The sequence below is a fragment of the Leptosomus discolor genome, chromosome 3 (genome assembly GCF_034619465.1).
Source record: "Leptosomus discolor isolate bLepDis1 chromosome 3, bLepDis1.hap2, whole genome shotgun sequence".
Classification (NCBI taxonomy): domain Eukaryota; kingdom Metazoa; phylum Chordata; class Aves; order Leptosomiformes; family Leptosomidae; genus Leptosomus; species Leptosomus discolor.
In genome coordinates, this window is record NC_141393.1 from 60,225,310 (window position 1) to 60,251,918 (window position 26,609).

The 26,609-nt window shown below is 42.3% G+C and overlaps 1 protein-coding gene across 7 annotated transcripts in view; it reads right to left on the bottom strand.

Moving 5' to 3' along the window:
* The window catches only part of DOCK7 (dedicator of cytokinesis 7), a 107,758-nt gene that overhangs the window by 75,509 nt on the left and 5,640 nt on the right, over positions 1-26,609 (bottom strand). For all 7 annotated transcript variants that reach the window (XM_086462148.1, XM_086462150.1, XM_086462149.1 and 4 more), the window contains exons 2-9: positions 22,226-22,331; positions 7,630-7,805; positions 7,365-7,433; positions 4,549-4,678; positions 4,230-4,442; positions 3,768-3,853; positions 1,541-1,607; positions 131-280 (exon numbers count right to left, since the gene is read on the bottom strand). In XM_086462148.1, coding sequence (XP_086318274.1) covers positions 131-280; positions 1,541-1,607; positions 3,768-3,853; positions 4,230-4,442; positions 4,549-4,678; positions 7,365-7,433; positions 7,630-7,805; positions 22,226-22,331 — 997 coding nt within the window. The remainder of the gene's footprint in view (positions 1-130; positions 281-1,540; positions 1,608-3,767; positions 3,854-4,229; positions 4,443-4,548; positions 4,679-7,364; positions 7,434-7,629; positions 7,806-22,225; positions 22,332-26,609) is intronic.

Sequence of the window (26,609 nt, forward strand, 5' to 3'; positions counted from 1 at the left end):
GCTTTTGAGAATAGAGTTCTGCTCTTCAAGTGTAAATAAGGAGTCAACTAGTCAGCCAGACTTGTTTATATTTTATTTCAAATAGAAAACAAGAGTCAATAATAATTTAAATTTCTCTGGCATTTCTTACCTTTATTACCAGAAAGACATCTTGAGAGGGATAAGTGATAGAAAAGATGGCAGACCTGGCCAGTGTGGATATAGCAGCAGGGGGAACATGTGGACGAAGCATACCCTTCATTTGTTCAGAGTTTAAATCAAAGTAGAAATTTTCTGAAATCTAAAGAAGAAGGTGGGCAGCTTCAGACATTACTTATACTTTTTATTTTTTGTAAACTCTTCATAAACACGACAGTTGCAAAACACAAGTGAAAAACTACCAACAGTGCCTCCTTTCAAACTGTGTATAAAAAGAAAAGAAAAAAAAAAAAAAAAAGCCTTCTAATTAAGAAGTCAAGGCAGGACCATGGGAAAGGAGGAAGGAAATGGAGCAAACAATGCACACTACCTATAAAATTTCCTCCAGCTCCTGCAAGGTACATAGTTCCAACACAGGACTAGGAATTACAATTGCTCTCTGAATTGAAAATATCAAAATATCGAAACAGAAAATTATCTGTAAGATCATTCACAGAAAAAAAAAGAACAACACATCTTGAAAGACACAGTGAGCTTTCTACGCTGAAACACCAAATCCTTGACCATATGGAGGCTTAAAAGCCAAAGTGAATGCGAATGCGAGCTGGTTATCAACACCAGAGGTCACTAAAGAACTTACTACGTTAGAGAAAAAAAATGGAGTAATGAGATGATAAAATTGGCTTATGAAATGTGATTTAAATATTAAACAAAGTTCACATAATATTCCACATACTCTCATCTACATAACTTAAAACTCAATGCATTAAATTCAAGTCTTAAAGAGATAAATGTCAAAATGCATATTTTTAACATTTTTCTCTCTACTACTGCTAATATCTTGAATTAGGAAAACTAAAAGACTCTTCAAATATTAAATACAGAACATAAATAGGGGAATAAATGTATTTTGCATTTCCTCTAATTTAGATCCTGAAAGGACTCCTCAGTTTTGTTTTGATTTTAGCAGTTTTAGCATGTATGACTTTCTTGTGCATTATTAAAATGTTACTTGGAGACATACCATGCTGAATCACAGAAAAGAGATTAAGTAAGTCATAAAAACTTAATCTAAATAAAAGGTTTCAGTTACTTAAATTCTCTCTGGGGAAGAGACTTTTGAAAGCCAAGATTGGACAATATATATATTCTGATTTCAGGCACTCACATATTAGATAATATTTTTAGAAAAGTGGTTATACTTCAACTGTTTTACTAAGCAGAAGAAGAACACACAGGATGGTTCCTGAAATGCCTCCATCATTCTTCCACCCACCAGTATGTTACTGTCCTCATAAAGGTTTGTTTGCAGATTTAATCCCCCCCCCCCGCCCCTTTTTTTTTAATACAGGTTTGTAATGCTTTGGTGGAAATGTCATCACTCAAGTAATGAAAAACCTACCTTTTTCTTTTCTTTAACATCATACAAAGCCAAACTTGCAAAAATGGGCTCAATTTCTATTTCAAATCTTGAAAGAAACAAACACATAAAATCAGTTGACTTGCATTTCATAAGAAAGAACAGCCTACCCTCTCCCCAAATCCTTCCTCAGTGATGGCTGACCACCATTACGCCGAGATGTAAGGACCAGCTGAGCCAACCTAAGGGCCTGCTCCTGCTGAAAAGGGATCTTGCTCCCCAGTTTTCCCCCCACTCCTCTCCTGTCCTGCTTCCTCTGCATCGCCTCTGCTCACTTCCACCAAGACGCCCACTGGTGCTCCCTGGACCTTCTGAAAGCCATTTCAACTCATTGACCCAACAGAAAGTTTGAGATTAGGATCACAGGACATAAAGCGTACTTCTATAAATGCTTTTTACCTTCAAGTGTGGTTTGAAAGCTAAACAAAGGAACATAATAGCTTCCTTAAAGGAAGAGGAATTATTAATTGGGACAGCTGGAGACCACTTAGCTCCTCTGATTACCTTCAGAAGCTGCCCTATGTGCTAATTTACTATGCTGGCCTGTTGATATAGCTAAATGGCCAACTGCTCCTCTCTGCGTTACTGACCAGAAAGCTCCTTCCTCTGGATTGCTGACAGCTCTTTTGGCACTTTTCAACATTTAACTTGTGTCAGAAAACACCAATATCTCAAAAGCTCTCTCAGAAAGACGCCAGTTTTTCAGAGTAACTGTTACCATGCATTTACGCTAACTGAAACACTTCCAAACACTACTAAATAGAGCTAAACTTATTGTTATATTACCTGGGAAGCTAAAGAAATTAAAAAACATTCAAAACCTGTCCCTACACCAAAGCGAGCAGGGGCTGAAATGTTATTCTCCTGTCTGCACAGCCTCGCCATGCAAATAATGCCCAGCCCACAGTGGGATACCCCCATGCACCCGGTCCTTGCACTGAGCTCTCAGCTTTTCAGCCTAGAATTCTTTTGACCAACAGGGAGAACATACAGGACTGCATCATCAAACTGCATCATATTTTCTCTAGCTTTGTAACAAAGGTGAGATTAACCTGAAAATGACCCTGCTTAGGTTATCTTAGCCTTCTCCCTGGGGAAGAGTCTACGTACTTCTTTCTGTGCCACTAAGATAGCACGATCTTGGATGCTCACAATTACAACTGTAAGTACAGTTTCAGCGATTACTGCAGTACACAAACAAGCATGTACTTGGGCAGATTTGCTACAAATTTACAGTCAGCTAGAGATGCTTAAATAGTAAAATCATTAATTTCCAGCATCTAACTTATTTATGCTAAAGACACCATCCTTTGGAGAGGAAGCTCCACTGCTACTGTATATTATGTTGTTCCAGTTCATAAAAGGCTGCAAAATCAGTTCATCTCTACGGCTATATTAGGTCCTGGAGTACTCTGTGAGCAGGAGCTATGTCCCACACATATATCTCAGTTATGAGCCGCAATGTAGCCTAACTGGAGCTCTCTAATAAGAAGGGTTGACCTAACTGAGGACACAGAAGATGAATACAGCAGTGTGGAAAATCAGTTTTGTACTTTATTTCTCCAAGGGAATAACAGTAAAATTTTACCTTGTGTTATTAGAGAAGAGTTATAGGCAATGAACCAGCTGCAGGTAACCCTATATTCAGGAGCTCCACTTCATTAAACTTGTTTAACAGGTTTCTATTCCTCCAGTTAATGCTTGCTAAGTATATAAAGTCTTCACTCTTAAAGGGACACAGTCAAGGTTGTTGAGACTAAACTTTGGCAAATATTTGGTTCTCTTACATTTTAAGGCTTAAGCATTCTCATTTTTTTTTTTCTCCCCTTTTAAACATCCTTATTACAGAGGTGAACATCGATGTCCGGCCAGATTCAGAGCCTTGAATGAGTGGAGTGAAGCACATGTGCTAGTAACATGGAACAGGTATAGCTACAGACTGGCTGGAAGCCACACAGAGAAAAGCCAAGGAAGGTGAGTATTTTCTATGTCATGCCAATATGAAGAAAGCCTTGAAGATAAGACTGTCTGATGCACAGTATTGTGTAACTTATCCTTTATAGAACTAACCTGTAAGCCAAACCAAGCAATGTTACATCCCTTCAAGTGTAATAAACAAGGCAGTGGTTATCCCAGATGCACAGGGGTACAACAGCAGATTTAAATTCTCAGTTTCTGTAATTCAGCTGTGTGTCGGAGTGATACTTACTTAAGGGACAAACACTTCACCAGGAGTCTTTGGCCGAAGTGTTCTTTGGGTACTTCAGGGACACTAAGCCGTTCTATAGGTTCCTCCTGAAATTAAGAGGCCAACACTTGTACAAACCACTAACAGCATTATAAAGCAAATATATGTATCACTTTTTTCTTCTAAGACACTAGCACCAATTTAGTCCAAGGCTTACCGGCACGTTGCATTCAGCAGCAGCTATAAATATGCTAAATTAAATCCCTTTAATGTTTCTACATTATAGGGGATGGCATAACCACAAAGGAAAACCAGTCCTCAGAAAGTAGAATCTCTGGCAAGTCAATATCCTAAAAAACATGCGACCCACGAAACAGCTAGCTAAGGTTCTCATGGATATTAACTCCTTTAAATCTGTGGCAGACTGACAATTTTCACATTCCCTTCACTTTTTCAGTCTCACCCACATGTATATAAAAATACCTCATCTGGTGCTGGATGTAGTGCAAAAAGCTCCTTATGCCTACTGGACTTCCTCTGATCTTCATTGTGGTGGTCAATCTCTTCATTTGGGGTTCGATCCAGTAAGTTTGGGAGAAGGGCATCTGGAAGGGAGTTCTTCAGATCAAAAATACTGCATGCCCAGCTGCCCCGGGGAGTGTCATCAATCGACATTGAACGTCGTTTAAGGTCATCCTGAGATTCAACAAATTAAAAGCAACTTATAATGGGAAAGGGACTGCACTTTTAAAATGCGGCTATAAATTAGGTTTTATGCAGCAAGGTCTTAAAGGTACATTACTTGTTCATCCTGGTAACTGTTCCCATCCGGAGACTCATCAGACTCAAAGATCTGTTTGGGGAGCCCCTTTTGCCTCTCCTTCTGTTTGTCTAAAGTGTTGGGATTAAATCCAGTTCCCAGCTTGTGATATCTGAAAACAAAGTATTTCAAATGCATTCTTAGCATCCTTTTTGACCCCAAACCCAGAAGTAGAATCACAGAACAAGCCCAGTACTATCAGTGTGGGTCCTCTCAAAGCACAAACTGCCCTCTGCAAACAGTATTTCCAGTCACCCTCCACTGTCGCTGGGTACTAATCCAACGACCAGTATTCCAGTACTACAATGTGACTCTGTTCAACTGTAAAGCAACCCTGGGTGATGTCAAAAGAAGTATTATCAGTGGCCAATTAGGGTCATTGTAAAATGTGCAACTGTGACGCCAAGCTTAAAACAGGCCAAGAACATGAGGACTGAAGGCCAGTGGTTCTGCTGGAGCCAGAGCTGATTTGGAGCCGACAATATTAGCAACTTGAAAACCAAAACACTAACTTCAGATAAGGCTGCATGAAGTGCAGAAGTCCTGAGCACCTCTGGAAAACACATGACTTTCCAACCCCAACTAAAATGAGCATCTTCCCAGGCAGGATCGGGTCCTTCAGAGCTTTCCAGGGTGTAAGAGCGCTTCCTAGTAAACAGTTTGTCTACTGTCGCTGACAAGATCAGACCTCTTTGACTAAGAAATTTTTGGATACCAAATGGCACTATGTCTATATTTACACACACATATGGCCAGAGCCCCAGTCTCCTTATAACACACACTCTAAGTCGGTTCCTGGAGTAGTGCTGGGGTCACGTCTAGAGTTAATTGTTCTTATCCTGCCCTGTTACTAAAGTTACCGCAGAAGGATGCACAGACATGTGAAAACCACGGACGTGCTAGCAGTGAGTAACGAAAGGGAGGAGAAAAAGGAGGAAAGCATTTTCCCTGCTAGGTTGTAATTCCTAAGAGCTGAACAATGTGATCTGTATAATCCTCACCTGGATGTCTGCATTTCAATCGCAGCTCCACCAAGTGTAAACTCATTCTGAATCAGACCTGACTTCAGAGATGCTTGTGATCATTGCTGCCACCAGTCTAGCATACAGAAACTATGCTATAAGGTTGAAATAAGAATATGCTGGGGTTTTTTTCAGGCCAGTGAAGAAAACTTCTTTACCTTTTCCAAGACCATTAAAGTAATCACTGAATGGGTGGATTTGCCTGCCCCCAAAACATTTTGGTTACAAAGAACTGTAGACAGACTGACATAAACATTATTTCCATATATGGGGTGGGGGAAAGAGAAGGATAGCACATCAGAAGTCATGTTCTTCTAAAGCTAGAAGAGCTGGATTTTGAGCCCCCAGAGCTAGCCAAAGCACTTTTAACCATCCAATAGGATGGATTAAGAGACATCTGTTAGCATCTGTACCTGAAAAATAATTCAATCCTTCCTAGTCAGGCTTTCAGGTTCTTCCCCTACTCCAGCAGTAACCCTTCTGTTTCTACCCAGTCCACCACCACGATTTTATTCAAGTAAAAACTGCTATGAATGTTTGTGGAAGTGTCTCTCCTCCTCTGAAGGGGCAAGACAACCTTTGGCGGTAGTTCAACAATCACTCCGCACACCTTCAACCCATTCAGGCAACTTGGATGTCTTTAGCTTCATGCCTTCCCTGACACAGAACGCAACCTGCAGCTGATCTGCACACAACAGAAAGCTCTACTGCCTCTAACTAATCCGCCTCAACGCAGGAATCAAAGTTGGGTACTCCAGATACCTGTGAGTGTTGCCGAGAAAGCAAGAGGCGTGCTATCTGGATGGGTTACATTGCCCAAGTCTACTGTACATTCCAGACTCGGCCCACAAAGGCTGGGAGTTAATAAAGCATCTCTCTCTCTTGGGTTCCTTTCTGGGTGGTTTCTTTTTTGGTATGTGATTACAAAACACATTTTTATTAGGTCATCTTAGCACTGCAAAGCATATCTTCAGCATCCCCTGAAGTGATTCTCAGGACAACATTAAACCAGTGAATTGTAGCAACTGCCACAAGGGCAGAGCTGTAGCTGTAGTCAAGTCATTTGTAGGTGATGCACATCACATGGATCACTTACTCCTTGACAGTAGCTCTTGAAGTCATCAGACTTTCAATCATCCAAGAGAGTGTATGTTCCAAGTAAAGATACTCAGAAACCTTCCTGCTAATTTGCATAAATTAATCAATGCATGCACATTCTCTAAGCTGTTAACTCACTACATAAATGTTGTGACAGTTCAAATATTAACAGTTCTTTGTTTAAATTACATACTTTCTCAAAGTCTCTGTGGGAACAAACGAAAGCTGCAGAGGGCATCTTATCTATTAGGTAGTTGTGCCTGCATATAAATCTTACATTGTTACAAAATTAATGGAACTTCTCTCTAAGAAGAGCTAAAAACACACGGAACAAAGAAACAAACAAATGCTGAAAGTAATTTTACTTGTTCACATTCCCTAATTTCTCTACCATTCTAAAGGAGCAACTGTTGACCTAAATGGCCTAGATTTTCTAAAATGGCCTAGATTTTCAAAAATGCCCCAAGGGATTTTGACATCCAAGATCTAATTTTCAAAACACAAAGCATCATTTCAGCTAAACACAAAGCATCAGTTCAGCTGAGCTGGGCAACTAAAAGCCAGGGCACATGGAATCAGTAGCCATGACAATAATTTTTGAGCCTTCTCATCCCAGCTAGCCAACCTGTAAAAATAGAAATACGAAATCAAGCTGACAAATATCACAGCGGAACTCACTTTCTGTTCACAATCGCCCAGTCTTCCGTGTAACTTCTTACACAGTCCCTTACATGAGGGTCCATCTCGCTGTTAAAGAATAAAACCAAACACCTTCAAAATCACAGACATGATAATGGCTTCTCAAACATACACACTCCAACTTAGGTTTGTATTTACTCTTCCAGGCATTTACAGTCAAAAATTCCAGGCTTCAGCCTTGCAGATACCTCAAATGCAGAACAATTCATTCCCTTGAGCGAGGTGTCACCCTGTTACATCCTACCTCTCTTCAGGCACAGCTGATACAAGCGTTCGACATTCTCGGGGAGTGTACACAACCTCGATGTCATCGGGAGGAAACTCAAGCAAGTCTCTCAGGGGTCCGGACTCCACTGTGATCGGGTGTGTAATAAGGTAGTCCTCCAACTCAACTGGGTCCACTGCTTCTGTAAGTGGTACCTGGGAAAAGACAAATTATGGAAGGGTCTTAAAACAAGGTGAAAGAAAAAAGAAAAATCACACGGACACATTCTACTTCGGTTTTTAAATCAACTCTTCTGCCTTGTTGAGGAAACTTGATCTAACATCAGACAATAATTAACCCTAGTGGTGTTAACCCTTGCTAATACACAACACAGAACTATTTTTCATGTCTTATTTTTTATCTGATATTTCTCTGGATATTTCTGTGACGCACACCATCATCTAATAAAAATACAATACAAATTAAAAAAAAGGATTTTCATCTATTTTGAAGAAATTAATCAGTTTGCATCAAGAGAAAATTTTGCACATTATTTCCCACGTTTATGACTTTGGATTTGTTTTTCCCATGCTCTGATCACAAAGAGAACCTTCGCCCTGATCCAAGATGCAAGAACCCTTTCACCCTCAGGCATGGCCCCCAGGCAGGAATCCAGAGCAGTGGTTGATTTACCAGGAACTCAGGAAGCCACAGAACCCTAAAGACTAACATTATTTTGAATTAAACCACTTCTCTGGGGAACACAAAACACAATTTTCGTCTACCACAGGTACGAGTTTAACCACTTCTTCTCCCTGATATCAGGACCTCTAGTGCCACAATGACTCTGCCCATGCCAAGAAGCAACACTGCTCTAAATAAAATGGGTGCTTAAAAAGCATCTGTACCAGGCACAAAGCTTGCACCGAAGCACAAGGAATGACTGAACAAACACACATGTAGGAGAACAGTAGATTTCACTGCCAGTACTGATCTCACCATACCGAAAAAAGTGAGGGTTTTTTTGATACATGAAAAAAAAATTGCATAAACTGGGTACATACTCACATTGCATAACTGTGTATTTTACACATGTATATTATATAAATACATACATATATTCTGATATGAGATCATTATGCAATGAGGCTGTACTAAACATAGACATTAAGAAAATGAAACACTAAAAACAAGTTTTGAGGAACCTGTCTCTACAGCAACTGACAGATTTCCTAGAATTCCTTGGCACATCCCAGTGAGGCTGAGTGGTTTAATACCTGTCACAAAAAACACATCAAAATTCAGCAATTTTTCTCTACTACTTCCTCTTTCTTGTCATCCAGATGATTTCTGTGGGACAGGGAACTATCCTGTAGCTTGTCGTCTGTTGGAGACAGCTTTAAAAAGAACACTTAGTACTTAAGTTTTAAATGTGCTTCTCAAAACAATTGCTATACTAATCCCAAATTCCAGTCTAACCTCTATTGCCAAAAAGTTGTGAAATGAATCAACTTTTTATTCAAGGAAAAAGACTTGGCTAAAAGAGGGTATTGAAAGAATCTCTCCTACCACAGCCAACATCAATGAATACTGCAATTTTCTTAAAATACAGAAGGCAAACCCTTCAGTGGAAAAATGGCATGACTCCAGTAAAGTCAGGTGAGTTGGACCTGATGACCTTATACCAGATAAGAATCTGGTCCACAAAAAAAAATTATGTCTAAAAACTCAGTATTAAGTTCTGCAATTTAGGTAAAAGACACAAATTAATTTCTGTGTAGACATGCACCATCATGATCATCTATGTATCTCTGACCCCACAACCTTTTTTCCCCTTCTAATCCTGAACTCTGGAAATGAGCTTAAAAGCATGTGATTTGGAGAAATTTTGAAAATACAAACCAGATACTTTTAACTGTATTCCTAACCGCAAAACTCACAATGAGCAGAACTTGTCATTGCTCTTCCTCACATTACGGTTAACATGTCATCACCTCATACTATCTGTTTCTTACATACAGATAGACCAGCTCCATTTGGCACTCGATAACAGACAAAACGTACAGCAGTGAAGTGTGACAGTTTATTACTGAGGAATTGCTACAAGTGCATGTTTTTTCAGAAGAGCTGCTGCATAATACTACTGCTACTTTGTCTGCATATAATCCTTTCCACTGATAAACCTCAAAATCAAAGAAGAGCAAGAACCCAGAAACAGAGACTTCTTGCAAATGAAGATAAAAATAACAAAATCACTGGGTAAAAGCCACAGAGGCACTGGGTAGCAGAGGTGCTAGGAAAGGTCCCTCCCCCAGGCCCTCTCATGGCCAGTCCAGAGCCCCACCCACACAGCGACGCAGCTCTGTGCTGGACGCTGAAAGCACCCTCACTGGAAGAAGGCCAGAGGGTTAAGGTAGCCTTAGAGGGTGACTTAAAGATGCTTAACTGACCCTGTTTTTAAGCCCTAACGTTTTACAACTTACTTTTACTCCTCCAGCTGACCTCCCTCCCACACTGGCAGCTCCAAAGCTAAAGCACCTTCCCATGCACTTGCTCAGCAAAACTGAGGTGACCATGCAAGTGTTGTGTTTCAGTCTGCACAAATTCATTTAACTGTGCATCGCCCCAGGCTGACAAAGAGGAACCTTTTCCTCATTCCCTCTGACCTTTCTAATCCACTTATCCTGATAAATAGAAAAAAAAAATCACAAATAGATGAAGGAAAAACTCTGTATTAACGCAGAGTTGAGGGGGACCAGGACCAAGCAGACACAGGGCAGGGACCGTCACTACCCCAAACGCACCATGTCTCCCCATTCCTGGCATTTTACATCTCCAATTTCATTTGTCCAATAAGAGCATGGTAAAGTATTGGACAAAAGATGAATGAACTGGCTACGCTAGTAAAACCCTAATCCTGAAAGGCTGGTTGTGCTTAGGGGGCTACCCAACACCAGTCCTGGCTCTCTGCTCCAGGGGTTTCCAAGCCCTTCGTACATCTCAGGATTAGGCCCAAGGCTGCACTTCACAATTTTCCAGTTTGTCTCTTCAGATAACTATTGTACCATGAAGATGTAAACAAACATAAAAGTCAAACCTAGAAGCCTGTATTAGACTCACCATCTGTGCAGCCAGAAATACTGTCTAGCACCTGAGTAAACAGACCAAACATAAATTCATGGTTATGAAGAGGAACTACCTCATGTCAGACTATTGGCAGATAAAAGGCAAGCACATTATTTTAAGCTTTAGATATTTGTGGGGGAAGAAGTGATGAAAGAGGAGGAGGAAATAAGGATGAACAAACACACCAAAAGGAAAATGAACCCAAATCATGTCCCAGTGTCTGAACTGAAGCATGAGAGCTCTTTCATGGCTCTCACTGCTGATGGCTTAACCTTTCCTTCATCCTGCATCCTTCTGAAGTTGTGGATGAGACCAAGAACAGACAAGGGGCTATTGCCATGTTAACTGCAACCTGGCCAAAGTCACTTGGAATTGTCATGCGAACCCATCAGATCAAACGCACACACTGAAAGAGTCCACGAGTTCAGATAAAGACCAGGTTATCCAGCCTCATCAACCCAGCCACACCACCGACTGAGGAGCAGAACCCATTCTATCATCTCACCTCCAAGTCTCCAGGCCCAGCTCATGTCCTCGTGGCACCAGGAAAAACAACGAGCCACCCAACTGCCCACTCCCTGGCCTATTAGAATTGTGATACTTTCTTAATTTACAACGGTTTTGCCCTTATCCGTGTGCACCACTCTGACATACAGCTAATCTCCAGATTATCACAAAAATAGCAAGTCACACTTTCAGCTGCATATTAAAAGGGTTTGAGATCTGCTGCAGCAGAAATGGGGGAACAGCTGAGGAGCTATAAAGCTGTCCTCTCCCCCAGCCCTGCTTGCTGTCAGGCTACAGACAGCAATCTTCAATGAAATCTTCATCCAGCTTCCAGCAAAGTCTTTTCCAATTCCTCCTGACAGCTCCTACCAACTGGCTAATAAACCTAACAGGGGCATACTGTAGAGTTACTGTAAGAAATCATTGAAAAGCTGTCCGTTTCTTCCAATAAGAGTTTAAGACCCTCTGGAAACAGCTGTACAGGAGCTCTGAACATCCTCCCAGGCAGGACTGCAGAATAGTCTAAATTAATGGCAAATACATGCTAAAAATACGCAAAGGAATACTTGCTCCCAGAACCACGATTCCTGCTTTTTAAAAGCACACTCCTTGATTTTGTACAGCCTGTAATTACAAATCAAATTTTGGACAACCTTTCAGACACTTCCTTAACAGAGTCTTCACTCAGTCGTTATCCCAGGATCACACACTGCCACCTCACTCAGAACAAGCGCAGTTCTGGTGCTATTAAAATGAATAAGACTACACAGGGAAAAAGGAGCCACTGGGTATGAGTCAGAGGGGCATAACCTCCTCCCTGCCAATGTAAACACCAAATACAACGTACTGATAAACTGAAAGGATGGATGAAATCAAACAGGACTCTTCTCTTTTTCAGACCCCGTTACCCTGAATTAAGCACATCGCTTGCAAATAACGATTCTGTGTATGTCCTTAACCTGACGTGCTCTGTCAGCTTAACTAAGACACCAGCCTGATTGATTTCGTTCATATAAACCATTTAACGCACCTGTTCCATAGGTCCATCTGCATTGTTGCGGTTATGGCTCTCGGAAGTTGCATTTCAAAACCCTATTTCAAAGGTTTACAACTCTCCTACAACAGCGACAGTCAAGCTTTCTTCTTTAAGGTTGTGTTATTCTTCACTGTTATATCCCCTTAAAAGCTTGAAAATAAAATTTCGTTTCCTATCGACTTTGTCCTTCTCTAGACAGCAAACATTGTATTTTGCTGTAGTTTTAGTGCACTGCTAGCCAAAGCGTGTGTCTCTCCTATTTATTTCCTTCTTTTGAGCACCTACCTGTATCATCATCATCACACAAAAGAAGCATCTGCACAAACGTGGCGATAGGGGCAGCAGCCTCTCTGCTAGGGTATGTGGCACAACTCCATGGAGGGTAACACAAATCCCCATTTACTTTAGTCAAGCATCTCACCCAAGGACTACAGGAGCAAAGGACTAACACAGAGGGAAAGCTGCACCATACTGCAAAGCTCATGGCTTCTTCCACCCCACCAAGGAAGCAAAAACATAAAATGCAAAGGGCAGATTTGTATTAGACTTGCTCTCTTGTGGCATTCCTGGTGCCCACAACCGGCTCCCTCATGCCCAAAGCAGACCCCTGTGACAAGCAGGACCTCCCATATGTCCCAGCGAGTGGGGCTTTGCCGAGCGGCAGCATTGGCCATGTACAACTGGCAGGGAAGGCAGCAGCTGCCATGCTCAGAGGGCGCTCAGCAGGGAGAAGCATGCAGGGCAAGGTGGTTCAAAAGGCAGCAGGGATGCCTAACAAAGGCCATAGGGATACTTGCCACAGATGCACTTTTCCATCATGCTCAAGAAATGACCAAAGGATAAGTATTTAATTAGCACGCCATTTAATTAGCCATCATTACATACCCTTGCTGGAACAGCCTCCCCCTCCAGTTTGCTGCCTTACTGAACCAATCACACCTACAGTAGTGCCTAAAGACTAAAGGTCTGCTCTCCTGGGCACTGTACAGAAGCTCAATAAGGGATCACAGTAGCACTTAGGGCAGAAAAAGGGACAATTATCTCCATCCCACAGACACTGACTGAAGCACAGAAGTCCTGTGTAGATCATTGCCGTGTGCCCTGATGTCCACAGGCATCAAATTTTTGCCTGAAGGACTTTAATCTACCCTTTCCCTACACAAACAGCCGGGCAGAGGGGATATTTCTAGATCCTGTTCCAGAAGCTTGTTGCCTAACTCCACGTGTTGCACTAAGCGTCTTGCGTAGTCTTGTGGGGCATGCTCTAGCAACACGCTCGGATCCCAGCTATGATTTTGCAGACTCTTCCAGCTAGCACATGTCAGCACAGCCATGAAAAGAGCCAAGTCCCTCACATTTCCTCCTCCTTCTCTCACCTCTGTCCTCCCAAGACACTTATTCTCATGTGGAGCCACAACAGCATTTTAAATGGTTATGACATGGTGGCTTGGCAGGATGCATCTGGCAGAACAAGGATTTGAACCCAAGTTGCTTGTGGCCCAACCCAAGACCAATTTTCCTTTTATATAAAACAAGATGCATAATTCCCAAGGACAGAGACCCAGACCCCACAAGGATTACAGTACAATCTGGGGCTCTGTAAAAATGACAACAGCAAAGACTGGAAGGTTGTACCTCCTGCGTGGGAGTAAAAATTCCCTGTGAGGATATGATAAAGGACCTTGAAAAATTAAACTAGCAGAGCCGCTCATCACAGGGAGGATCCTGACTACTATTTTTACTTGGCGGCTAGGCACTTCTTCAAAATCAGGGTGATATTTCTTGCCAATTTTGAAAGCAGGACAAAGTTCCATCTTAACTTCAATACCTCCTTAAATATTAAACAATTTATAATGTGCTAAAACTGTAACAGATTGAGCCAAAGCTTCAAATTCTAAATTAATACCAACTTCCCACCCACTGCCTCCCTGGGCAAAAATCTTAGAAGGACAGAAGCAGCAGATTAACATTTCAAAGCTGAGTCCCAGCCTCCTTTTAGCTATTGCTAGGTCTCCAGGGCAAACAGTCACTTCCCTTGTTGAGCATTCAGGAATGCAAATGGCCTGTTCTTGCTGTGGCAAAATCCCGTCACCCTTAAAGAGATACTGGTATCTCAGGGAACTGCAACAAGAGTCAAACCTGATGCACCGTGGCAAGGATTTGGTGTAAATCTGAGAATACAGGAAATGAAACACTAAAAAAAGAATAAAATTTGCAGGCAAGTTAAGAGAAGGTAACAGTTTAAAGAAATATATTTGCTAAACAGAGGCATCAGATTTATTTTTAAGTGTAAACTACAGGCCATAGCCACTCAAGAGGTTTTGAAACAAGAGCAGTGCAATATTAACCACTGACAATGCTCAGGTAATGAAAAAAAGTTTTACTTGCATAAATTACGTTTTCTTTCATCTAAATACTTACTCTAAAAATAGTCATCACTGGATCCAAATTCTAAGAATCACATATTTGTCTACTGCCATTGCTGCATTTCAGAAAACACATACCCCTGATGTCATAAGCCTGATGACTGGTGAGCACTGAGAACTGCATTTAATTTTTTTGCTTCATTTATAATACATGAAATATTCAAATGAACCAAGGAGATTCCTAGGCAATCTCTGCTTTTCATCAACCACAGACAGCTACCAACCCTCAACAAGGATGTCACCTCCCGAGACATAAAGTGCAGTCATTACCTCTACATACATGCGTACTGCCTCTGGAATGTAGTTCAGTATCTTCTGCTTTGCTCTAGCTCTCATTACCTCTTTTGCATGGTGTTTTGAAAGACATAATTACTAGAGAGAATAGCTGATAAAAGTCCTTCATTTCAAATTGTAAACGTGCCTCAAAAATTTCTGCAAGCATTCTATTAAGACAAAAATTGCTTTAGAAATAGTCTGAAGCCTCCATTTTTAAGATATTTAATATTAAGTTCTGGATTCTTTTTACAGACAAACCCAATGATCTGTAATGTGTGTCAAATTCATATATATCACACTGCTTGAAATGGAAAAAGCCTCTAATGAAAGGCAATATTCGTGAATATACCTGCTTAAAGAAGGATCCTACATATAACAAGTAACAGCCAGCCACAAAACCAGTGAGATGTTTTATATACAAATATTGCCTAGGTTATTTGCTATTATAACTGGTTGTTAATGTAAGAAGCCATTTGGGTACAGAAACATTAATATTAACCAGAGATTAATTAGTTATCTGGGAATACTAAAGCAATTTCTTACCAAATCCAGAAAGACAGAAGTTATGCCTCCAAGGATGGGTAAGAAGACAGACAGTATCTCCTTTGATGACTAAGAATCACGTAATTTCACCAACAGAGGATTTCAAGAACAAAGACTTCAATACAGAAAACACAAGTGCTGAGACTGATCTGAAAGAGCTACCCTCTGATAAACTGCACCAAAACTGAGAGCCCAAAGACTGAGACAAAGAAAATATCAAAGCTCCATTGTTAATGAAATGAAAAAGCCAAGCACTTTGACCAGAGACTGCAGAAAAATCACAGACTTCCCATTCTTGGCAGAAACACTGTATCAGATCAGTGGAGATGGATCCCCCCGGACCCTTAGGGTTCACACAGGCAAACCACGGTGGCTCTGAAATGTGCAAGCTGAACCATGGTAACCATGAATGTTTATGCTCTTCTGAGTGGAATATACTTGGCACAGTCACATCTCAATTATCAGTGGACAATTCATCCAGGATATAGATTAACCACCAGACCCATGAAGATGCCAGAGCTGGAGTCACTGGAGCTGCCTGTGCCATTAGCTGAGGAGCAGCAGCACTAGAGGCCAGCTGAAGTGGTCTATGTACGTGCCCAGATGAAGAAACTACTGCATCTGCCACGCTCCTGGGAAGCAAAGCTCCACCTAACAAACGACATAAGTCCGAGTCAGCTTCAGGCACAGCCAGTCCCGATGTCTCAGCTCTGTGCACCTGAGCAGCCATGCTTGGAGCGATGAGCCCCAGCACCCAGCTAACCGCTGCAGCGGCACAGCCATCACAGAGTAAGGCTCAGCCCGCCGACCAAAGCGCTGGGGACCGCAGTGGACCTCCAGCCTCGCGTCTCCTTGCCTGCTTTTCAGAGCTGGCTCTGCAGAGCCACCCGAGTGCCCCTGCACAGTGACAGTACTGGTCACTGGTGCAAAACCTGGGCACATCCACTCAACTCTGCTAGGCCAGATAACAGAGACGTGGGTCTCACTCAAATCAGCTCAGCACTAGCTAATGATGCACTCAAGCTGCCTTATTACTGCAAAACACGGCGAGTGCCTACAAAGGAACTGTTGCAGCAGCACATCTACACCTTATGTGCTCACATGTCCTCTGACACAGGCATATTCCTTCACGCACTCATAGCTGGCATGGAAGCACACTCTGCCTGCTTCCTGAGCCTTTGCAGGCAAGCGAGATGGCCGAGAAGGAGAAAGCAGCTCTAATATAGCATCATGAAGCAGTGGGCTTCCCATCCACCGCTGCTTGCTGGGACCGTGGCAGCATTAGCATGACTGACTCTGCAAGCAGACCAACAGGGACTTAGCCTGAAAATTTTTCCATTGCAATTCGAATCCAGTATTAAGAAGCAGTTTAGGATATTAGCAGCATTTCCACTATACGTCCGTTTGTTTATGCATTTTATTCTTGAAAAACATGAGTCACAGCTAACTTTAATAAACAAAGAGTAGTATTTAATGGCATTTTTAGATTCTGAGTATTTATTAACAGGTCTGTCATGAATGCTTCAATTAAGTAACTGAATTTATTTGGTATAATAACATTTAGTTAAGATTAGTTATCTCTGCTAACGTATAAACTGTTTAAGTTATCACAGATAAATGAGATTCAGTGACTTTCCAATGGGTACCAGACTCACCAACTTAACATATAAAATGCTCCTGACCTCTGCAACAGGACTCACTACTGATTTTGGAAACAGTAGGTATCAGTTCTAACTCGCTAAAGAAAATGCCTGCACCAGAGCAGAGTTAGCTGTGAGTAATCCCTAATGGGAGGAGGCAGGGAAGAGGATGTGGATGCCTCTCCCATCCTCCCCTGTCTGATGAGGACAGACCATTCAGCAAGGCAGGCCAAAACCTCCAGGAAATACATATCATGGGAGTCACTATTAAGCCTTAATCAGCTTCGAGAGAGCATTAAGAGTTGGCTCATTTTCCTTTTCATTTTAGTGATTTCGGTGATAAAATTACTTGGCTCTGAACACTTCAAAACGCCCTTTTCTATGCCACATAGGACACTGTCATGTTTTCCCTTGCAGTGTTTTCCATTCATTTGCACAAATTATCTTTTCTTCTTATTTTAAATGATGCTAAAATAAACAATGAAAATATACAAAAGAACCTATATTCTCTTAGTGAATAATTAGATACTATCTTTGAACATACAACCGAAGTCTGACATCAAATAAATCCAAGACAAAGCTTCAATTAGCCCAGATAATGCCCATAAAGCCAGCAGCGCTTCACAAAGATATGTAAATGTCAGCACCTTTATTTCACATGGAGAAAACGGAGTGCTGAGAGCAGACATGGTCAGATCACATCATGTCCAAGAAGCCAGACCTCTTTATTCTCCAACTAATTATAACAGTGTCCCTCCTCAGATTAACATTCAACTATGCTGTAACATACACCAACAGACAGGAAATACTACCCCTAATCCTTTGAAAACAGCTGTGATTTTTCTGTAAAACAACAGAGTATACATTCATTCTGCTTATTTGCAAGTTCCATGAAATGCTGCTCTTCTAATTAAAATATAACTCTAAATATTAAAAAAAAAAAGATAATTTTATTTTCTTAGAAAAAAAAAATCATCAAGTTTTGGACAACAGCCAAAAACATTTCAATGCCTATCTTTGGCACTCAGAAGTGAAGTATTCAGAAATGCAAGATTTTATAAGCCTTTATGCCATTTGAAAAATATAAGTATCATTAAGCAACAAAAGTTGCTGCTTGTAGAACAAGACAGAGAAACAGCTGGGCTACAACTGGAGAGGTCCAGATACCTAGCGATTCTTTTCTGCCCTTTGATAACATCAGCTGGCCTTATAAAAAGACAGCACACACAGGGAAGAAAAACAGACTACAAGTCCATTTGCAGATACAAACAAAAACTCTGCTCTTCCTACACAAAAGCAGCATAACAAGGAGCCATGAAATAGCAAACCAAGGCGTGCATGCCAAAAGCCAGAGAAAGCTTTGGGTCACTTCAACCAGTAACTCATGCTAATCTCTGACAATCCAGCTTCATCCAGGCCAAACTACCACAGAAATGCGGAGAGAGGAATCAGGCCTCTGCCACACTGCAGCATGCAGCAACGAGCAGAAATGACCAGTGCAACAGAGGGTGAGCAGAGTTAACAAGCACCACAGCACGAGGAGTTGCTCAACAGAAAAAATAAACCTGGAAAGAAAAGAAAGTGGTTAGTCATAAGGGATTATAATAGCCCATAGTAAATAGTCCAGTTCATCAAACAAACAAAGCAAATACTCCATCCTGCAGGATGCTGGGGAATTCTCTGAAAGGAAGTGCAAGCTCTCCACTTTCAGTGCATTCAGTCGGTGAGTTTGGTCGTGAGAAACCCTGGCTCCCATGAAGGAATACTGAACCTCTTGATGCACCAAAGGTGAGCACAGCATGTGGCTTCCAACCCAGAACGCCAACAGCAAGGTGCAAACACATGCTCCATCTACCAGTGGATTTAGAGAGACTTGCAAACGTAACTTCAAAAAATAAAATCTCCTTCATCTAATTCTAAGACCTTACCAGCTCCTATTTCTAAGTAACAAACTGTCACTGCCTTCTGTTGTGGATTTCAAAAATAAAAGCTCAGTGCTGCAAGGACTGCATCCTGCGAGGAGTCCCAATTCAGTTATATAGGAAAAGCCTCTGAAGGCTTTGGTCCTGTATCTGTGGTTTGAGGAATGTGCCATTAAAATCAGCTGCTCCTAAAGTGGCAGAAAGGTGGAGGCTGACAATAATGAACTGCAAGCTCCTGTACAGTCATTGAAAGCAGCGTCTTCCCCTCAGCTCTACCAGATACTAAATTAGAAACAGTTCTGGCAGCATTTTGTCTGCTGCTCGTGAAGCAAAAGGGAAAAGACTTGTTAAAATTCAGCTGACACGTTTTTGCATTTATCCTAGGTTCAACCACACGCCAAGTCTGTTGAGTGTGAAAAGTCCCTGCACTGGCTTCAGTCAACACGAAACCAAAGGCTCAACCAAGCACAGTGCTGAGGCCCTTCATTCACAAAAGTATACGTTCCTCCACAAAAATGTCTCCGTTGGACTGTGTGTGGTAAGACTCTCAGCTGAACTGCCATATGCAGCTACTGTTGGCAACCATCAACGGAGAATCAGTGCTGACCTTATCCGGATGATAACTAGCTGTGGCCGTGCTCAACATGACGAGCCAGATGCACTGGATAGGAGAGACCACATCTGGATTATCGTTAAAAGTCTTCTAGTTCCACACTGCACACTCAACAGTGCAACTTGCTGCCGTTGTGGAGATACTCACATGAAACTCAACCACATGGCGTTATTAAAATACCCAGACATTTGAGCATAAATTTCCTATTTAAACCCATACTATGCACCCTACTCTAGGCTTTCAAACCGGTATGGCCTCACAAAACTGCCATGTAGATTCAGGGCCTTCTACTTCTTCTCTGTAGAATTCTAAGGACACACAAACTTCTGAACTTTTCCAAAGCAAATAGCTATTTCAGCTTCACAGCAGTAATGCTTTCTCTCTGCATAATGTTTGTTATCAAACCAGGACAGGCAGGCACAGCAGATTCTGACAGATGCCTAAGGGAGAGAAATTAACCCAAAATTCAGTACAAGCGAACCTCTGCCATATTATGCAGCCTCAGGATATAGACTCATGACTTAACTAAATATACTTTTCCTACAGACTATCTCCTACAAACTATTGCTCTGTGTTAATCACGCTTCTGAAGAGCATCTCTGCCCAGCACAGAATTTAATATGACAAACTAGGAGCTTATCACATCAACCATCACTCAATGCAGTTTGATAGGAAAGGCTCGGAGCCTGCTTCCAGTTAGCATGACCTTTTCCAGGATTTTTATAGATTCTTGCATATATTTACCAGAAAACACAACACCAACAGAATAATGAGAGATACCAGAACTGAAGACAGGGCCAACAATACTGTGACCAACAAGTCTGATCCTGCATTAAGAATTACATGTGAAGATCAACAGGAGAGAAACTTTGAGCACACACACTTTGATGAGGGCAGAATGGAAAAACCTTAGAAAAAGTGGAAGAGACAATTCAGAGCAAAAGGAGTCAATACAAGGAAAAACAGTTATCAAAAATACAGCTGGCTGAGGAACAGCTCGGAGAAGTACAACAGAACAGATCTTGCTTTGTGAAACATTGGGGAATAGAAAGGCAATTCAGTCAACTTGTTCCAAGATGAAACCATGTGTGAGGCAAGCAAGACACAGAAGCTTGTGGGACGGACATCAAATGAGTCCTTCAAAAGCAGACGTCTGTTCCTCAGCTGCAGGGAGGTGGATTCAATGACCCTGAGTGCTCCATCCAGTCCTACACCGCTAATAACAGGGGTCCCTCCCTATTGCCTAATACTGGATTATGCAAAAGACCATACAGAACTGCCAAGTCAGGGCTCTGCATTATCATTCCACACCCCTACAGAGATTGCTGCAATAAAGCATTAGTCCTGGACACACCGCTCTCATTAACCCCTCCTCCTTCATGCTCGCTCACTATTAAGGCCGGGCACGCAGCTGACAAAGCCAGCCTTCCAGTCTCCTTGTACTCACACAGCTGATGCACAGGGAAATGACAGGAATTCCAGCCCTCTTCAATCCCCAGTGACTGGGACAGCCGGATCTCCTTAACAGTGAACTTAGCCTGCAGTGGAGTCATTCTTCTACGCTAGGGGTCAACTTAGTCTTGGAGACCCCTTTTGAGATGATACTAGCTCCAAGGGCGCATTTGTGCCCTGTATAAGAAAGCTTTAATGCATTACGTCAGACACAGAGCAGTACATGAACTGAGGAAACTCTACAGGACCCTACACCAAAACAAGAGAAGAACTCTTGTAAACCCAGAACACTTCTGCAGACTATCAAATTCAGGGCACATTTCCAGTACTGCCTGACCTTATTAACCCTCTTCAAAGAAAATAAGAAGCTACAATATTTGTTTTCTAAGTTGACTGCTGCAAAAAAATGTGCTATGACCTGAAGCAACAACCCAAATCAAAGCAATACTTCCAAAAAAACAGTTCCAGCCTGAAAAGTTTTGCTGAACTCTTAAAATTTTTACCACCATGCTGAATAAATTTTGAGGGTTACTGGTAGGCCATGCAAGAAAATCTGACTTCAGAAGGGGTGATTCTGACCACGTGGCCCACATTTCAGCTGCTCTTTAAAGTGGGCTGTAAACTTGTAAGTAAATATACTTTTCTGAGGAATAACCACATTCAACTTTCACAATAACATTTAAAAAACTTCTGAAGAGTAGTTGAGCCACTGTGGTCCCACTCTCAAGAGTGACAAGAAACACAAGAAAACAGCTACCTGAAGTGCATGAGCTTGCAAAGAGCTTTTCAAGGGGAGAACCACACGTGGAATTTAATGCCTAGTCCAGGCTGTTCTGGGATAAAACAACTAACATCTGGTAAAGGGAGCCCCTTGTCCTACAAAGATTCTGCAGAAACAGAAATTACCACCCACATCAACTGATTTGCAAGACAGAGACCTCTAAAATTAGCAGGTTTTTGGAGGAATTATTTTCCTCAGTGTTATCAGGGCCACTTAGGTCAACAACCTGTCAGCACTGCAATTCCTTCCCAAATAGTAATCAAAATAATTATGCACACCTTCTTGAGTCTTCCATGTTCCAAGCATTACTTACAGATGTATGATGAGAGACGCTGCCTCCAATATTGAGGTTTTTGAGAAGCTGGGGAGACCCTCCATACTGCCCTGAGATCTGCTTCCTGACTTCAGCAGCTACAGTTCTGAAACGAGACAGGGACAACATCATCTCTGTAAAAGAATTACAACGAAGATGATATATCAAATAGGCTTTACATTGCTGTTGGAATGAAACCACTTAGTGTGCTGGTTGGAACAAGAGCGTCACTGGCCGGTGAGAACAGGCCTTGTGTATTAAATTCCCAGAGAATCACAAAATTCTCGCAAGGCTGCCCATACACGTTCTTAACAACAATTACATTTTTTTTGCTTTTGTGAACTGCTCTTTTGTGCACATCTGTGGCAATAAAATGCATGTGACACTAAGCACAAATAAACTTGTTCCCAGCAGGCTCTTTCCAGCTTCTACCAAGGAAAGCTCTCCTCCAGCACTCTTCAGCACCCCTCAGCAGTTCCAGGCCTGGTCACACATCTGCTCCTGTGCTCTGCTCCCACATCCTCATCCCTTGCCTGTTTTGGGGTTTTGTAGTCACAGACATGGGGACCAGCAGCCACTCTCCAACCAATATCCAACCCCTTCAACACCCAGCTCAGCGGCAGAAAAGCAGTCCCACGCAGGGTGGGCTGAAATGTCTAAGGAACGACACACGGGAAACAACCGACGGGTCAGAACAAAAAACTGTTTCCTCTTTCACGCAGGAAAGGTAGCGGTGGGACTATGCTGACTATCAGAGGGAGCACACAATGCACTGGCTAGCAGGGCACAACGCCTTATGGCCTCTGCCAGGGAGAAATACCACCACTGGGCAACTTTTCTCACCAGGAAGGAAAAACAGATCAATCCTTCCATGCCTGGAGGCCAGAACCCATACTGTGCCCCTCTGGGGTTTTCTGTTTTCCCCAGGAAGCCACGTTGTCACTGGTAAGCCTGAAAACACAACAGTTAGGTAAACCCACCAAGGGAAGATCTCAGCAAAGGAAAAGCACATCAGAGAGGGAAATGCCAATAGCCAGTCTGTCTTAACAAACAGCCGGGGGTCAAGCCCTAACACAACAAGCCACACTGCTCGATCTTGTAACCCAGCAGTAAGCTGCAGCTCACCTTGGCAACAGAACCGGGATAGCCAAATTTTTGAGTATGGTAGAAATGGTTTTATTTCAAAAGCAAACCAAAAGCCCGGATTCTTTCTACGAGAAAACCCTTTGCTGAAAAGCTATTGATTACCCCTGGTCTACAGGACCTCACCAACACGAGAGTGCTCTTCTCCACGAGTCAATGACCAATTTATTAGTGACAAACCTGCTCCCAACTGCCATTCACTGCATCGCAGCAGTGCAGTCCACTCTGTCTCCCAGAACAAAGTCCCAGCTCCAAAGAAGCGCTAACCAGTGCATAAGACAGATGAAGAGGCTGCAAGGACAAGGGTGATTTTTTTTTCTGCTGTATCAGCGATCTTTGTGGGAACAGCGTCACGGCTAACAGACTCACTCCTGATCTCACTCAGGGGAATGTGCTGTATTATCAGCATGTGCATGAGCTGATGAAATCAAGTAAAGATGGTTAAACCTCCCCTTGCAAAACCTTGACGTCAGGGTGGGCTCCTAGCTTTGAGACTGCTGTTGCAGCGAACGCTGGTGGGCAGGAATGGGGACACGTGGAGGCAACTGATGTCAATGGAAGAGAAGAGAACTCTAAAAGGGAACTAGCTGGGACAACTGAGCCTACCATGGAAAGCAGATGTTTCCTCAGGCTAGAGGACTGGAGTAAGATTAGTCAGAGGAAGCATTATTTTGTCTTTTCAAAAAGTGGACTGCAAAAGCAAAAGCAAAAAACTTTTGCATATTCTGGCTGCAAGAAGTCATTTGCTTCATGTTTGCCTTTATCCACAGGAGATTATGTTTTCGCTTCTGGAGGGTGGCTTCTGAAAGCAGAGCAAACAGCTCCTGCTGGGGATGGACAGCATTCAGGCTGTCTGATCGCCCTCAGAAAAACCATCCTCCCTGCTCCCACCATGCATACGCATACACTCACAGACACACACACACAAGAACAAATCATGCATGCTGCTAGCATTTATAGGAAAATTTGAAATGTATTAAAATGGCTGCTTGGCATGGAAAACACTACACATCTGTGGCTGATGAGGTTTAAAAGCTTGCCCCCGGGTTGCAGACAATCTCTGCTTTAAACCCGATCTCTTACTTCGTGTGTTTTGTGTCATTCCTGATGATACACAGAAGAGAGCCCTTCACCGCGCGGCTGGCAGGAAGAATCAGAGCCCACTTTTCGCCATGCAGCACAACACAGGAAAAACTAAAAATCTTTCCCCGTTTTCAAGAGACACACACTGTTTCCAGATGGAAAGTATAGTCAGAGGAGAAAACCTGTCCTCAGCTGTGAAACCACAGCTGATTCCTAGCCACGTTACTCAGCGCTGCTCCTCCTGCATGCGGTGGCTCCTTACGAACCTGAGACATGCTTTGTGAGAAACTCCAGAGAGGTTCTCAGTCCTTTCTTCTTCTGCATGTTGGCTTCAGCTGGGCGGCTCTGCAGTGCTGGGAGCTGTGCAGAATTTGGAGCACAGCCTGTCAATACACCCTTCACTCCAGCTACGATTGCGCTTTAGCCCAACTTGAAGCAGAAGCAAGCTCGGCTGCAATTACAGCATTGCTCAGGGGCACTATGAGTTTGCATGGATGCTACTACACTGCCCGACATCATCCCCGCTGAAAAGGTCATTTGATGCAATAGGGGAAGAAACATGGTAAAACAAAAGGGTGGCGCTGATCAGCATGGTTTCCGATCGCATGCTGTACGATGGTGGCTGCTTCATGTTGCTGCCCCGTTAATAACCTCACTGAACATTAAAAATCCCCCTGAAGCATGATTACAGAAAGTCAGAACTGAACAACCTCCGATCGGTTTGACCAAGACCCCATCTCCACTTTCAAGTCTTCAGTGGTCCTACCTCTCCAGCTTTCACAATTACCAATCAAACCTCTCCCCACATGAAGTAACTGGCTACTGTCTAAACCTCAAAACTCCTGAGTGGAGTCTGCAGGACCTACTACTCCTTACTCTGAGCCCGCAGTCTAATCCACAGCTCTTGTTGGCCATCTTTCTCTATCACTGCATTTACAGATGCATTGAATACCATTTCCCGTACTGGAAAGCATCATGCTCCTGACATTTAGAAACCATCTTCTAATGCAATCTGATCACCAAGTGTATTTATGGGTAATCTATACCCATTTGGTTTCGTTCCAACACCATCAGTTAGGTTCACAGCCCTCCTCCCAACCCTTCCTCCTTGCAAGGTATTCACAACAATTAGTCCTACCCCCTCACAGCCTTCCTTCTGCGAGGCTAAGCAAGGTCAGATCCTGCAACAGGCTTTCTGCTCCCTTGATCATCCCTGATGGCTCTTCTCCACATTTGTTCCAGTTGGCAATCACGCCTTTTAACACATTGTGTTTCATCCTGATCACTCACTCCAGATAAGGCCTGACCAGGGAGGGCTTTGTAGAACCAAACTAGTACTTTCCTATTGAGAAAACACTTCAGCTTACTTTTAGAACTGCTTTCTCACTGCTTCATCACAGAGGTTCACAGTTTCCCTAAAACTGATAATACACTTGCCTTCTCCTCCGCTTCCAAAAGACATTTGTCCATGACAAATGCCATCTATTCATGACTTGTAAGTTCATGTTATATTATAACCCTGAACACTATTTCTAACTAGAAGCTATGCTTCCTAAACCAACATAAGTTAAAAAGCGTGTTACACCAAACCCAACCAGAAAAGAGAAATAAATCTCAAAATAGTCTCCAAACGGAAAAAAGAAAATCCATTTGGCAGAAGAGCAATTAAACCTCTTGATAATTAAAAGGACAAATAAAAAACTGCCTCTTTAATAGCTATCTGATATTCAACATGTAACCTGGGATCCTCAGACAAACATTCCAGTTAATTACAGCCCACAGCCTCATGAATGTCTATGTTTAAAGTACATCTTTCCTAGTCACTTCCCTTCTGACCTTCTTCACTAGTTAATTATTGTGTGTGCATGTGGTTCACAAAGAAAAAAAAAAAAAAAAGACAAAGGAGAAGGAAAAAAATTCCCCTTGGAACTGGCTTCTAAAGCAAAACAAGACCAGTCATTCTCAAAGCACTCTGAGCTGTAAATAACAAAATGAAACCATTTGTTCGCACTTCCACGTTTCTCTACTGCACGCAAAAGTAATTTCTGTTTCTACTCAGCCTACACGGTCAAAACCAAAAATTGTTCTTTTTTAGCTTAAACAGCATGCTGGAAGTATCAGTTCTTATTCCATTTTGCCTTCCCAAGAAAAGGCTCCC